The sequence below is a fragment of the Haliotis rubra genome, unplaced genomic scaffold, assembly GCF_003918875.1.
Source record: "Haliotis rubra isolate DU_JTF1 unplaced genomic scaffold, ASM391887v1 Scf145, whole genome shotgun sequence".
Lineage (NCBI taxonomy): Eukaryota > Metazoa > Mollusca > Gastropoda > Lepetellida > Haliotidae > Haliotis > Haliotis rubra.
The window spans coordinates 553,356-570,755 of NW_025765392.1; the positions used below are offsets into that span (position 1 = coordinate 553,356).

Genomic DNA, 17,400 nt, shown 5'->3' on the forward strand with positions numbered 1-17,400 from the left:
ACTTCGATTGTTGCTTACAGTATCGATCACTAGATTGTCTAACCAGACTTGTTACAGACCGCCGCCATCAAACAGCAAGCATGTTGCTGTTAGTAACCAGTTCACGCGGATTTCACAAAAACCACATCTGAACCCATTTAGTCTGAACCGTCTGAACTGCGATGACACACCGCGGTACAGTTGCAAGCAGCGTTGACCCCAAATAACAAACTCGCACTTTCCTTAATTTTATCACCCCAAACTTTGTTCCACAGTAGATATTGCTCGTGTGAGATCAAACGATATCTCCTAGGAGACATCATTTTGACAGTAGATTTTGTACAAAGCCCTGACAATGCTATGGCGTCATGGACTTGATGACGCCACAACGCTATGACATCGCTCCACTGCAAGTCTAATGGCAGAACCGTGTTCAAAGATGTACATTTTTCATTGAAAACTAATGAAGAGTGATTTTTGATGATAAATAGAATAGAATCACACCCTCGTGTCTTCTGATATCACATATATCAACACTCGTTGATAAAAATAAAAATTTGTAACTTTATCAACTCGTGGTGATAAACTTGATATCAAAAGAAACGAGGGTGAGATTCTCTATTTATTCACCAACTTCTCCGGTTATCTCGATATTCGTATGTTTCCATTCCACACAAACGGATAACATCTAAACATCTTGAGCAACACCTAGACAAACTGCATATTCGAAATATTATCAAAAGATGTGCATGTTTTCCTAACAACGGTAGCTTCGAAAGGAAAGTGTTAAGAAACAGTTGCTTTCGTCACATCATTGATTACAGGCAAACCGTCCTCCAGGCCAATAACTGCCAACAGTTCACAATCAGCAATTTCTCAATGTCAGTTTTGTTCGCGTGATTGACAGGAATAATTTGGATTTTCTGTCGGCAGCCAAAAGTTAGGTTAGACGATCAGAACAGCAAAATAATAGAATTACACCTGCTCCGCTATCAACCCAAAGTGAGAAAATAGTTAATATTAGAATGCTGATGATGGTGGTGATAATGTTCGAATACAATTTAGGAGTAGCACAGGCCCGGGTTTTGTCCAACTGCTAAGATATTGACCCTGCAGAGCAGTACTTGTCTTTTAACATAATAACTATGTACTCTTCATCATAGTTCATCCTTCTGATTCACAGGCAACACCGCGAGTACAACCCGCCGCAGCCAGAGAACATCTACTTTGAGCTGGAGACCCCGGAAGAGAAGTACGACCAGATTCAGTTGAAGCAACTCCAGGGCTCCGAGCCCCTAAAACCAGATCCAAGTTACGGCAGATTGAACTACGGAAATCCTGAGGAGAGCCACTATGCTGAGCCCGACAAGCTCAACGGCAAGACTCCAACCTGTCTCATAGACAATGACTATGCAACGCCGGATTCTTGTAGGTCTTGACAAAGTGCAAAGGAATAGTGCTTACCAATGGCGTGGGAAGCCAAGGCTGTGTGTACGGTGTTTACCAAAGGACATTTGTGTGTTTCCTTATGTGATTGTTAAACATAATTATTATCACCAGGTTAAACCAAATTAGAAGGAGCAAGATTCGTTGATGCTTGTGGACGTGTTTGTTGGGTTCGATTTACATTAAGAAGCATCTTTGTGCCGTGTAATAAACCCCATTACACATTTGAGTATCCCCAATTGATAAATAACGATGGAATTGATTACTATTTTGTTGTAAGAAAGGTATTTGAAGATACTCCACTTCAAAGAATTTGGAACAACATCATTAGAGGTAATAGTATTCGGAGAACCGGAATAAGGAAACGGTAGCGACCTAACTACAGTGATTTGGTCGTAATGGAAGCATGCGGCGTATCTTCCTCTAGAGATCTAACAAGGGATGACCATCTGTGTTATTATGGGACCATCGAGAGCATTATGCATGGATGTTCGGCCCCACGGTGGTGACAATATCCCCACCTGTCAATCAAACCTTCTGGTCATGGCATAACCAAGCTGGCGGATTAGTCAAGCTGAAGGAATATTCATACAGAATCACGGACCCTTACAACAGTGGCCCTAGCATTTCCATTCTGATGCTCTGACAGAAGCTCTGCCCAGGAGTATTTCATTATCTAAACAATGGTCGCGTGATAACGGTTTATGGTTATACATAAGCACCGTGTTGTATGAGAATTAAATGATGTTTTTTCCGCAGATCCAGGAAATAAAACCTTCGTGATCTATAGCTATCGATTATGTGCTATCTATGGACCAGAAAGCTATTTACTGTCAAGGGATAACAACATATGATTGCTGTCTGTAAGTGGATTTTACCCTGAGTATGGGAGACTGAATATTTCCCTCACATTGACCTCCCGTAGTGACCAAACCACGGAGTGATATCGTTTTGAGAAATGCGTATGGACAAATAAGTCATTAACCAAACTACTTATGCATTTCGGAAGCAATTGATTATGGATATGTAAACAGAAAGATCTTATCGGCTTATCTGTGGGCTTGTGGGGTGATACTGTTACTGCTTGGTATTCGACGATGTAATCGTACCTTGATTTCATGTTGTATTCATGACAATGATCAGTGTCCCCAATCTACTAATTAAGCGAAAAACGATGCATGGGATAATGTTAGGGTTTGGCTGATGGAGTAACGTCAAAAGCATGGGGGTACAAAACTTGGGATATAGTCACATCTGCTCCACAAAAACATGGCCATTTTTCTGTATGATAAATTGTATGATATTGTATAAAGTTTGATTTTTGTACAGCACACCTTTAAAAAACAAACATAATTTAATACATTATGTACATAATGTATTTATATAAATGTTTTTTGAAAAATAATGTATGATAGAGTTTTGCGGTATATTAAACGCTATTGTTATTATGTACAACTTGATGATGACCCTTTTCTAGTATATATTTGATATTTTTTATTAAAACCTATCCTAATGTTCAAGAGTAAATGTTTGGATGACGTTTTACAGCTGAAGGTGCGCGCATAACTGTCTAGAGTTACACTTTTCCATCCACATGTCCAGATTTGATCAACATTGCCAGACAATTAAGCAATTGCCAACTCAATACGACCGTCTGTGTAGAATGATAGGTTTAAATGTATAAATGTAACGTTTTATGATGATATGCATGCTGGTTCAAATGCCTTAAGTATATTGAATGTATAAAACAATCAGCGAGAAGTATGTGTACATGAAACTACACTCACGACAATGACCATCTACTTACTTACAAAACAACGCTGTTTCTGAAATACACACCCTGTCACAGGCTTGTAGATTTTTATATTAACATTAATCAGACTTTGTTCTTTTCATTGTGTTGGGGCTGTGTGGTAGCCTAGTAGGGAAAGCGTTCGTCCGTCACGCGACCCGAGTTCGATTCCCCACATGTCTGGTGTCCCCCGCCGTGATATTGATGGAATATTGCTAAAAGCGGCGTAAAACCATACTCACTCACCCATTTCTTTGTGTAAGAGGAACCAATATGCTTTTTGGAAGTAGTTATGTTGGACATGATCGATAGGTGAGATTTCTTTGGTCGTATTTTACGGACGCTTTAATCACTGTTCCCGTTAATGACGCGAATGGTGCTTTGATCGTTCGAAACTCACTGCAAAGGGACATATGCATTGTTACTATTAAGCCAATGATTTTAAAATATTATGATATGGTAGATGAAGCTGAATCGATAGCTTTTGCCTCGCCGTAAATTTTTACAAATATGCATTTGAAAATGTGTATTTTTTGGTAAATATGACATGGACGTTATACAGCTGCACATTGTATGTTTCAAATGTTTTTTCCCAGACAAGTCCTGTCTGGTTTGATCATGGACATCGTAATTGCAATATTCATGTTTTCATTTCTTTGGAAACATTTTCATGGGTGATTTGTAGATTTGAAATGATGCTTTAATATTTCGTTGTGCTTGCATGCTTGAAGGCTTGTGTGTTTTGTGTACATGTGATGCGTTATTAATATATTGGTTGAGTTTTAAAAATATTGATAATGATATTTTAAAGGAAATTATTCCCTTCTGCCAAAAACTTTGCTCAAAGCAGATTGTTAGGAAGACCTCGGTTTTAGCTGTTACGTGTTTACTTTCCTCACACGCTATTACAACACTGATTAAATACCTTTTCTTTGCCGTCAAGACGATATAATATCAAAATTACAAACAGAAATAAAACATAAATTTCTTTGTGAGTAATTTATAAATTACAAATCTCTTTATGGCATACGTTCTTTCAGCGCAATACACCGAAGGGGTCATTTTTATTCGGTTCGTATTAAAGCCAAAGGCATAAATCTCATGTATTTCTGGTTTTGGTTGGAACAACAGTAGAGCTGCTCTGTATGTTGAGGGTATGTTGTTGATATCGATATGTCACTTGATACTTATCCCTTCTTCATTCGGCTCGCCTGTTTCACAGATTATCTCGGTCAGCATTAGGAAGCATCCATATTGCAAGTGGATTTATTAGTTTCACTCGTTCCTGTGACTATCACGTTACACTACGGTCGTGCTCCTCGGATAAATGCTGCTGCAAGTTGCATTTGAAACTGTGCACTTGATTCTAGTAATCATTGTCTAAGGTTGTCGTTGAGCTGAATGTTGAGGAAGAGGATTTTTATGGATGTCAACTTCTTCATTATGAGGAACATAAAAACTCTCTTCCTCATGTGTATCACTTCTAAATGCCATTCAGAGACTTGAATGTCGATGTTTCGGTCGGTATTCGGCTTACCCCTAAAGCATACAATCTCCCTTCTCCAGTGCGACCCGAGGTTTGGTGTATGTAACGGAATCAGCCGAGTGGACTCGAATGACCGCACAGTGGAGGAATTTACGGGAACGGGAAAAATACATGCAGACATTTATTATTTCATTTCCTTACTTGATCCGTTACATACTGATGTTCCTCTAATAAAAGTTGTTATTGTTACTTGAGCCTACCACCGCGAGACACGTGTATGTTTGTGATTGGTTGCTTGTTATTGTTACACATTTGAAATTGGTGCTGATGTTACTTGGTTGTCCCGCCTTGAGCTTCCCACGTCTCACTGCTTTGTCCTGACCCTCATTTGTTCCCACCGATGACTGGACCATGTAGCGTGAGCTTGTTTAATTATTTCTGATTATCATTGGCAGCCGCTTTCATTACCAACCTGCATTATCAGTGGTAATATAATATCATATATATTAGAAGCAAAACATAACACGCTCCTATTTCACTATGCTAAACCAGCTTTCATCATTAGCTATGAAGTGTATGTAATTATGGGTATTGCTTACACTAAAACCTTTGACTGTTTTGTCATATATAAGATGGATGTCAGTCCCGAATCTGTATTGGCGTTTTCCCCCACTGTTACCATGGTTACGTCACATTCACGTCATAATGCATGATTGATGTGCGAGACCTACAATTAGTTATGTAATGCCGTCACAGAGCTGAAATCACCCTTGGATTTTTATTGAGTTTATTTTATTGAATCCGTTTCCATGGTTATTTCGATAATACCGGAATACATGGTACATGCTTTTGTGATATTAACTCTCTTCTCCCGCCAAGCTGGCGCGATTGATTCTTTCTGTAATTGTCACGATTTTGTTTCATTACTCAAAGTAATTGCATCGTTTTCTGTGTTTATGCCTCTGTGACTTTGCACAGCCAAGTCGGTTTTTCACGTGCAGTTTTGAGGTACAATAATTCATGCACCAACTGTTATGATTGAAGACGTTTTTGCAGACATAGTCATTCAAACACATTATGCCAAAGACTGTATTAAACCACGTTGATTACTCATATTAAACCTTATTGATTACTCACGACTTGGTTGTGGATAGTGTATTGAGACCATGTTCGCTTCAGCTTAGGGGTTTAACCCAGTCTTCAAGCCCTGTGGCTGTTGGGCGCCATGTTAAGTTATCAACTCATTACACACTGAATCACGACATTCGACTCGGGAAATGACTGCTTGTGTTTCCAGTAACAATCCATCTTGTTCCCTGACGTATCAACCCATAACCTGTAGTCAATAAATCCCATGTGATCGCGCATAATAACAAAATAACAATACCTGACCCTTTATTTGAAAGATGTAGCTTGAATTCAATTAACCTGCTTAAGTGGGCCAGGTTAGCTCGTTCCTGAGCGAACTTAGGCGTAAATGAACGTGACCTATTATATCCATCAGTACAAGGTCAGTGGTAGAAATATGTAACACCCGTGCCTTTCAGAAAGAAATTATCCGGTGTAATAGATGCATGATAATACACACATTAGGGATTCCAGCAATATTCTGATATCCAGTGCTAGAACGTGTACTGCGGAGCTGCTTGTTCCTGTGTAGAACTAGAATCTTTGTGCAACGTTACGGCCACTTTTACACTTTTTAAAATTGCTTTACTGAGACACACGCCATACTTTGTTTCTTGTCTTAGTATCAAATTATTTAAAATTGATTCATATTTTGTATTTATTCGATAGACAATTTCCGTTGAAAATAATTCAATTAATAACCAGTCTGTCTTCATATTTGTCTCATGAATTGATTTCTGAGCTATGAAATATGACATGTCAGAAAGTACAGGACTTTGTGTTCTTAAAGAAATCATCAAATTAGATCAAATTAAAACATGTACATGTTTCAGCACTATTTCTTTCGTTTACGAAAACGAAAAGCACTGAAATGAAATGACGATTCTTACACCTTCTGCGTTACACTATACTGTAATATAACACGTGTAAAAAACCTGTACAATTTTCCCTTGCAGTAAGTTAACCATGTACATATTATACTGTTTATAATCGCATGCATATAGACAGTGCATTTGTATGATGACTTTGATGAAGTGATTCAAACATTCAATGATATTTGATTTATTGTTTTCTACTTGCTCAATAAAATTGACATTTTATACCTACCCGTTATTCGTTCAATGCTTAAGACACCTAACTCTCAGTAAAAGTCTCGTCTGGATTCCTTGAAGAATATCTCCTCATTACCCCTAACCTAAGAAAAGCAAGATTTATGGATGTCAACTTGTTTATTGTGAATAACACGACGTTTCGGAATATATGCTTGCTCCTTCATCATGTCCATCGAACTGATTCTCTGGTGTAGTAGATGCGGAGTATATGCTTGCCCCTTCATCTTGTCCGTCGAACTGATTCTCTGGTGTAGTAGATGGAGTGAGTGCTCGAAGATCGGCGGGTCTGTGTTTCGATCCCATGCTGACATTAGGAGGTGGTATTACCCTGCCTGTCGCTGAGGGAGGTAAAACAAGGACTGGCTGGCTCGGAATCAGTATATCTTGTCTGAACGTGGTATTTATGTTCAAATCAGGCATGATATGTCCGCGGGGACCTTCGTCCACGACACCGTAATTCTTACACCAAACTAACGGGATCGGGTGACCAGGCTCGCGGACATGGTCCACACGTGTCATCGTGTCCCAATTGCGTAGATCGATGCTCATGTTGTTGAACACTGGATTTTCTGATACAGACTCGATTATTTACAGACCTCCGCCATATAGCTGTTATATTGCCGAGTGCGGCGTAAAACTAAACTCACTCTTCCAGCAAAGTTACGTCCCTTGGGTACATAAGAAACATATAACTGTGGATGCAAATTCAAGTGCGACCCGATCATGTTTCAAGGCTTTTCAGCATCATAACCGCGGTCGTGGGTGCCTTAAATAGGATAACACCAAAGGGCTGCATCACTTAAAGCTTTCCGCCAGCAGTAAACTGGAATTCTGTTCAAAGCGGAGTTAAACCCAATTCAGGCACTTATGGTACCTCAGTGAGCTGGCGCTATAAACCCGGCTTCAGTCCAGACTAGTACACCAGCCTCTCACATATACGAGCACGTCACTATATAAGTGCAATAACTTGATAAGCCACAACCTCTGTCATTTAACACCACCTCGAGCCAATAGTCTGGTCCAGAGTTCAGGCTCTGTGAGCAGCATGTCATCGTACCCTGCCAAGTCACTAGAATATTGCAGACTGAGAGGTTATGCAACATGCAACATCACCCCTCGTCCTTTGACAACTGATGCATCTGGAAGCCCAGGATTAGATGTTCAACACACGTCTGTCTTCTTAACGCAGCATCCTTAACATGAAATAAGGAAATTAGTTGTTTAGCGTCTACGATCATATAACGAATCATCAACCGAGCGTTTGATCGAGTGGGCAGCAGGCATTTTTATAATATCATTCAAATATTACTCGTGTCATATTGATTTAGAAATGGTTATAAGAAAACGATGCTGACTCCATATTAGGTCTGATGGTTCTGGATGTTCAGAGTGGAAGCTGTTGCCCGGAGTCAACGGTGGTGATTTCGTTGCTGTCTTTCCATCGCCGTAAGCATGACTTGTCATATGATATTAGGCTACTGAGGTTTTTATGTGATAAAACGGTAATATTACAGAGCAATTATCAACTTCACAAACGGTCAGTATTTGGCATCTGAACGCCAAGAGAAAACTGACATTTATATTTTTGCTCACTTACATCGAAGGTATGTGGAGTGTTATCACTTATTGATAGACCTTCTCCTCGCCACAGGGACACGTGCCGTCTCAGTTTATATCATCATGTTTTCAATAAAGAGTATAGCAAAGACAAATGCCGTTTTTAGACCGTTTTGGCACGATATGGTTTGTTTTGCCGCACTCAGCAATATTCCAGCTATATGGCGGTCTGTAGATATTCGAGTCAGGACTAAACCATCCAGTGATAAACACCAGCGAGCACGATATGAAACACACCGTTAGATGTGTAGTTTTCAAAAAAGTTAAATATAAATAGTCAGTGCCAACGAATACCAGAATACCAAGTCGGAACCATCTTCACAAAATCTGTTTGGTGTAGAGACAAATAGCTGTGATGACGATTGGAATGTATCACTGTATATCATTGATGACACCAGGTAATAATAATAAAAAAGAAAACTAGAATCGTATATTATTACTGTAGATATTATGCCATGGTACGACTTATTAACTGTAGCATTATGAAAGATTCGGGTGTTCTTTTACGACTTTGAGATGTATGTTTCCTAGAAGTAATATTTTACCAAACCGCCAGATACACAAGCTACGAAACTCACATGTATACATATAGCTAATTTAACATACGTCTACTCTATTAAGTTTGTTTTAAATATTAGACTTTGATTGACATGCTTGTATGAATGTGCACAGGTCAAGTGCCTACATCCTTGAAATTAGACGACATAGTGGATGTTAGTTATTTCAGAGATACGAGGAGTAGATAAGTCTTCATAACGAGTGTATAATTAGAAGACAGTTAAACAGTTCGTGTGGTCAAGTATAGATCTGAAAACACATAGTGTTTATCGACATTATATAAACAAACATTATCAGAAATTTTCATCAGCAAGTCTCTCACTGTTCTGAGATTGGGAATGGAGTGAGTGAGTGAGTGAATTTAGTTTCACGCCGCACTTAGCAATATTCCAGCTATATGGCGGAGGTCTGTAAATAGATTGGGAATTGACAAAAAGAGATATGTATTCGTGCGATGTGAAAATTTCGAGTCCACTGAACAGGTTGTAGCACACACTGTCACTGACATTGTCAGAAGAGAAGCTGCTGCCTGTGTGATACATTTGATGAGTGAAACACATAACACACACTGTCATTGACATTGTCAGAAGAGAAGCTGCTGCTTGTGTGATACATTTGATGAGTGAAACAGATAACACACACTGTCATTGACATTGTCAGAAGAGAAGCTGCTGCTTGTGTGATACATTTGATGAGTGAAACAAATAACACACACTGTCATTGACATTGTCAGAAGAGAAGCTGCTGCTTGTGTGATACATTTGATGAGTGAAACAAATAACACACACTGTCACTGACATTGTCAGAAGAGAAGCTGCTGCTTGTGTGGTACATTTGATGAGTGAAACATATAACACACACTGTCATTGACATTGTCAGAAGAGAAGCTGCTGCTTGTGTGATACATTTGATGAGTGAAACAAATAACACACACTGTCATTGACATTGTCAGAAGAGAAGCTGCTGCTTGTGTGATACATTTGATGAGTGGAACAAATAACACACACTGTCACTGACATTGTCAGAAGAGAAGCTGCTGCTTGTGTGATACATTTGATGAGTGAAACACATAACACACACTGTCACTGACATTGTCAGAAGAGAAGCTGCTGCTTGTGTGATACATTTGATGAGTGGAACAAATAACACACACTGTCACTGACATTGTCAGAAGAGAAGCTGCTGCTTGTGTGGTACATTTGATGAGTGAAACAGATAACACACACTGTCATTGACATTGTCAGAAGAGAAGCTGCTGCTTGTGTGGTACATTTGATGAGTGAAACAAATAACACACACTGTCATTGACATTGTCAGAAGAGAAGCTGCTGTTTGTGTGATACATTTGATGAGGATGACATTACAGTTACATAAAAAAATCAATTATCAAAACAGACAAGTGAAAACATTTCAACTGGTGGTACTGAAACATTACTAAGTTGATGATGATAACGTGACTTCACCAACACCAGTCACTCGTTATAACCTTTCAACTGACCAGCGACTTGAATTCAATGTCATATTTCTTTGAGAGGTATCAAAATGTTTATGTTTACACGCTTTTCCATTGGACAAAATGTCCGCGAAACTAAATGTACTTAGCGTTTCATTGAATAAGATAATACATTTTCAGGAGCATGTATAAATACAGACACGTTTTTTTTTATCATTTAGTATCTTATATTCTGTGTTTAGGTACAATGACAGATCTCAGTGTTTGAATGCATGCCAGTGATGGAATATCCGTGCTTCAACCTATCCTAGTGAGCAAGACGAGGAAAATGTCACTATCGCGTCTTGACTGAAACAAGCATTTAAAAATGATTTATAGTCTTACTGGATTGAACACATCTTTATAGCAATCACTTATATATGAGAGTCCATAATATCATTATAAGTGACAACTTATCGCCTCATGTTCATTGAGAACCTTTAATCTTTCTCATCATGTTGATTATATGGGTCATTTCGATGTTAAGTATTTCAAGATTGGATCTGACGCGTCAAAAAAACGTTATCAAACCATTTTTAGCCTGACGAAAACGCCAAAGTGAATGTTCAAAACAAAGCTATAACATTATTAAAGACGTATTAAAGACGGTACACTCAACAGTCACTTTTTCATTTTAAGCTACATAGGTGTATGCTGTTATTTGCCCTGCTGTTTACGTTTCAGCTTGTAGCTGAGACTTGATACAAACATAATTAGACATTAAGTGTAAACGTGGTGGTGCCAATTTTGGCGATACATATAATGAAATGTTTTAATTAATGGAATACCGAATAACCCCATTTCTGACAAATCTCTTGTGATATGCACACCACAAATAATATTGACATGCAGTAAACTTCTTACAGCAGACATTAGGGTGCTTGGACGTGTTATACCAGTGAATCTACGTGCTTACAGCCTTAATGATTTCAACCAATATATGTTAACCTGTATTTTATTAAAAATATGAAGTCCGCACAAAGAAAGATTCATCCAGTGTATCCTTATTTGAAGCTAACCAACAACTTAATTGATTGTATTTGTATATTGAATGAACCTCCAAAACACACAAGAAACGTAATAACTTCTAAGATTGGCATATTAAATGGCATACTTCTTCTCCTTCTTGTTAATTATTTACTGTTATTTCCTGACCCATACTTGCTTGCCAACGTTACAAGAATCTGCATCGAAACGTCCTATCACTCGAATAAAGAAGTTGTTCATCCATAAAATGTGTCCTTATAAGAATCGTAATAAACAATAATTTTAAACATGGTATAATGGATTTAGCAGATGACAAAATACATTCAGGCGGCAATCCATTGTCGTCTGCTACCTTTCCACTTTAGGGTCCTCTATTGTCTCAGTATTCTCTCTTTGTCTAATTTCCTCTGGTAAAATGTCGTCTGTGAATCGAAGTTAAAAAATCGTTCTACAAAGCTATCTAATTCTGTTTGTGTTTTTGAATGACGGTATAAATAGCCCTTTGTCTTGTGTGTTTGTCTTGTCAGAATGTTAACATTAATGGCAGGTGAATATGAAACACTAATGAGCAGATACAGAAATATGTTTTGTCAATATGAATCACGTTCCAATAAAACAAACCCCTACCTCTGCTTTTCCAGTAACCTTCAAGTGCTCCTGGAAACCTCCAGAACATGCATCTCTGGAGTTCTTGTCAAAGCAAAGTTAAACCAAACTCATACTTTTATTATGGAATGCGTTGTCGCATTGTTGCTCCATCGAAGATATCTAAAAAAGCGTTAAAATGCTGCAATGACCTAGAAAACTGTCGCTCTATCGCATTGTCGCCCTTTGGTAGAATACAAAATATTCAAAACGCGACAATGCGACATAGCAACAATGGCTAAAATGTCGCGTTGTCGCATTGTCGCACTTTGGTTAATTCTGACACTTTCTACTTTTTTGTTAGGGCGAAAACGCGACTAGGATTCCATACAATTTCACTGATGGAATGCACGCCACAGTCCTAAGTGTCCAATGAATAATGTAGTCTATTGTCGCGAGTGTGCTTTTGGCAACAATCCCCAAGGTCGGGGTACCGTGACACAGAGACAGGCAGGTCAGTACCATCTGGCACACAGTCAGTGAGGTCATACAACAGTACCACCTGACACACAGCTAGTCAGGTCATACAATACTACGACCTGACATACAGCCAGTTAGGTCATACAATAGTACCACCTGACACACAGACAGTCAGGTCATACAATACTACGACCTGACATACAGCCAGTCAGGTCATACAATAGTACCACCTGACATACAGCCAGGCAGGTCATACAACAGTACGACCTGACATACAGCCAGTCAGGTCATACAATAGTACCACCTGACATACAGCCAGGCAGGTCATACAACAGTACGACCTAACATACAGCCAGTTAGGTCATACAATAGTACCACCTGACATACAGCCAGTCAGGTCATACAACAGTACGACCTGACATACAGCCAGTTAGGTCATACAAAAGTACCACCTGACATACAGACAGTCAGGTCATACAATACTACGACCTGACATACAGCCAGTCAGGTCATACAATACTACGACCTGACATACAGCCAGTCAGGTCATACAATACTACGACCTGACATACAGCCAGTCAGGTCATACAATAGTACCACCTGACATACAGCCAGTCAGGTCATACAATAGTACGACCTGACATACAGCCAGTCAGGTCATACAATAGTACCACCTGACATACACAGCAGGTCATACAATACTACGACCTGACATACAGCCAGTCAGGTCATACAATAGTACCACCTGACATACAGCCAGTCAGGTCATACAATATTACGACCTGACATACAGCCAGTCAGGTCATACAATAGTACCACCTGACATACAGCCAGGCAGGTCATACAACAGTACGACCTGACATACAGCCAGTTAGGTCATACAATAGTACCACCTGACATACAGCCAGTCAGGTCATACAATACTACGACCTGACATACAGCCAGTCAGGTCATACAATAGTACGACCTGACATACAGCCAGTCAGGTCATACAATAGTACGACCTGACATACAGCCAGTCAGGTCATACAATAGTACGACCTGACATACAGCCAGTCAGGTCATACAACAGTACGACCTGACACACAGCCAGTCAGGTCATACAATAGTACCACCTGACATACAGCCAGTCAGGTCATACAATAGTACCACCACACATACAGCCAGTCAGGTCATACAATAGTACCACCTCACATACAGCCAGTTAGGTCATACAATAGTACCACCTGACACAGAGACAGCCAGTCAGGTTATACAATAGTACCACCTGATACACACACAGCTGGTCGGGTCATACAACAGTACCACCTGTCACACCGACAGCCAGTCAGGTTATACAATAGTACCACCTGACACACAGACAGCCAGTCAGGTCATACAATAGTACCACCTGACACACACACAGCCAGTCAGGTCATACAACAGTACCACCTGACACACAGAGAGTCAGTCAGGTTATACAATAGTACCACCTGACACACAGACAGCCAGTCGGCTTATGCAGTAGTACCACCTGACACACAGACAGCCACTCAGGTCATACAACAGTACCACCTGACACACAGCCAGCCAGTCAGGTTATACAATAGTACCGCCTGACACACACACGGCCAGTCAGGTTATACAATAGTACCACCTGACACAGAGACAGCCGGTGAGGCAATACAATAGTACCACCTGTCACACAGACAGCCAGTCAGGTTATACAATAGTACCACCTGACACACAGACAGCCAGTCAAGTTATACAATAGTACCACCTGACACACACACAGCCAGTCAGGTTATACAATAGTACCACCTGACACACAGACAGCCAGTCAGGTTATACAATAGTACCACCTGACACACACACAGCCAGTCAGGTTATACAATAGTACCACCTGACACACAGACAGCCAGTCAGGTTATACAATAGTACCACCTGACACACAGACAGCCAGTCAGGTTATACAATAGTACCAGTACCACCTGACACACACACAGCCAGTCAGGTTATACAATAGTACCACCTGACACACAGACAGCCAGTCAGGTTATACAATAGTACCACCTGACACACATACCACAGCCAGTCAGGTTATACAATAGTACCACCTGACACACAGACAGCCAGTCAGGTTATACAGCCAGTCAGGTTATACAATAGTACCACCTGATACACACACAGCTGGTCGGGTCATACAACAGTACCACCTGTCACACCGACAGCCAGTCAGGTTATACAATAGTACCACCTGACACAGAGACAGCCAGTCAGGTTATACAATAGTACCACCTGACACACACAGCCAGTCGGGTCATACAATAGTACCACCTAACACACAGACAGCCAGTCAGGTTATACAATAGTACCACCTGACACACAGACAGCCGGTCAGGTTATACAATAGTACCACCTGACACACAGAGAGTCAGTCGGGTTATACAATAGTACCACCTGACACATAGACAGCCAGTCGGGTCATACAACAGTACCACCTGATACACACACGGCCAGTCAGGTTATACAATAGTACCACCTGACACACAGACAGTCAGTCTGGTTATACAATGGTACCACCTGACACACACACACAGTCAGTCAGGTCATACAATACAAGTACCACCTGACACACAGAGAGTCAGTCAGGTTATACAATAGTACCACCTGACACAGAGAGTCAGTCAGGTTATACAATAGTACCACCTGACACACAGACAGCCAGTCAAGTTATACAATAGTACCACCTGACACACACACAGCCAGTCAGGTTATACAATAGTACCACCTGACACAGAGACAGCCAGTCAGGTTATACAATAGTACCACCTGACACACAGAGAGTCAGTCAGGTTATACAATAGTACCACCTGACACACACAGCCAGTGAAGTTATACAATGGTACCACCTGACACACACACAGCCAGTCGGGTCATACAACAGTACCACCTGTCAAACAGAGAGTCAGTCAGGTCATACAACAGTACCACCTGACACACAGAGAGTCAGTCAGGTCATACAATAGTACCACCTGACACACAGACAGCCAGTCGGCTTATGCAGTAGTACCACCTGACACACAGACAGCCACTCAGGTCATACAATAGTACCACATGACACACACACAACCAGTCAAGTTATACAATAGTACCACCTGATATACACACAGTCAGATCATACAATGCAACCACCTGGTCCCTTTGCCTCTGTTCTCTGATGACAACCATTGATTATTGTCGATTGGACCCTACTGTGTTCCTAATATTACAAGTCAGATGACCCTCACCTTAAACATGCCAAACTGTGGCATCACGAGTCGTATCCAGTCCGTCCTAACATGTTTGCAATCATTTGTTTTTTTCTCTGTTTCCACTCGATTTCACAATTAATTCAGGAGAAACGAGGTATCTGGGATCATTTTTCACACCTCCGTGACCCAGCAATCACCCCAATCAGCATTACATCATTGTGACGGACTCGCAAACTGCCCCTTCCACCGGGAGATTAGAGAACGGTTGAGATCAGCAGGATCAACGACCTGGGCACGTGGTGCTTGACAACAAGCTTACCCCATCAGCGTGATTACCGTCGTTAACACTCACCACTTGGGGCCAGTGGTCGATTGATTGAGCAATGTTGGTTGCGCAACGTCCTATGATGTCAGATACTTTAAAGAGAGGACAGAAGGTTAAGGTGTTCGTTTTGGAAACTCATCTGGATGAGCCCTACTTCCCTTCCATTGAACGCGGTTTCATCTTTGATTTTTTTCAGGCAAATGTCCGCTCATATTATGCTTTCACGTTTGACATCACTAACTGCCCCTTCGTTTCCATTTGTGTTGAGTTAGGACTGTGCACTTCCTGAAGTGCTTTGTCCAATGGCTTCTGGAACAGCTGCAGTAACACGAAGAGACAGTTTGACTGTTTACGATGGCAGTGACGTCTCCTCTCAATCTGCAACACTACAAACTACTAGTGTGAATAGTGGGAGGATCTTTCATCGGAGCCATATTTTGACTGGATAATTTGAAAATATGTACATATTACATGCTGCGTGCATATTTGACTCTTTGCACTATTCTTTTGCATATTTGCACTTCGTAACAAACTCTACTGTAACACAAAGATGATTTCTCATAGAATAATTTCCCTTTAATAAAATACTTACTCAAGCTGGCGGACCGATAGAATGCCAATACTGCCTGTCTGCCAAATCACTTATCTTCTGACGGAATACTTTAATTAGTATATGATTGTGTCAGTTTTAGGAAAACATGTAATGTTTTGAGGCGAAGAATCGGAATTGGGGGGTCAGGTTCGTTGACATCATTGAAGCACGTCATCGTATCCCATTTGTTCATGGTATCAATCACTGGATTGTCTGGTCCAGACTCGATTAATTACAGACCGCCGACACATAGCAGGACAACTGCTGAGTGTGGCGTTAAACAACAACAACAACAACAACAACAACAACAACAGCAGCAGCAGCAATAAACAGTTTCAATCAATATTATATACTGATGAATATTTATTTATCTCGTGTGATCAGGTACAGCAATTTCTAGATTTCTGTGTTTTTATTTCCATTAACAGAACTGAAATCGCACGTATCATCTTGGAGTATTTGATATCAACTGCAGCTAAAGTTTTACCAATAGGTGTGCGTTCACGTAGTCAACGAAGCTAGCGTAAAATCTATCATTACTTCTCAGTAAACTCGTCTCACCTGCACAGACAAGAGAAGTCAACAGGA

At 40.4% G+C, this 17,400-nt stretch overlaps 1 protein-coding gene across 1 annotated transcript in view; it reads left to right on the top strand.

The window, feature by feature from the left end:
- The window catches only part of LOC124269480, a 48,467-nt gene extending 41,536 nt beyond the window's left edge, over nucleotides 1-6,931 (top strand). Inside the window, exon 6 of the mRNA XM_046704493.1 lies at nucleotides 1,163-6,931. Coding sequence (XP_046560449.1) covers nucleotides 1,163-1,418 — 256 coding nt within the window. The 3' untranslated portion in view covers nucleotides 1,419-6,931. The remainder of the gene's footprint in view (nucleotides 1-1,162) is intronic.
- The last annotated feature ends 10,469 nt before the right edge of the window (nucleotides 6,932-17,400 follow it).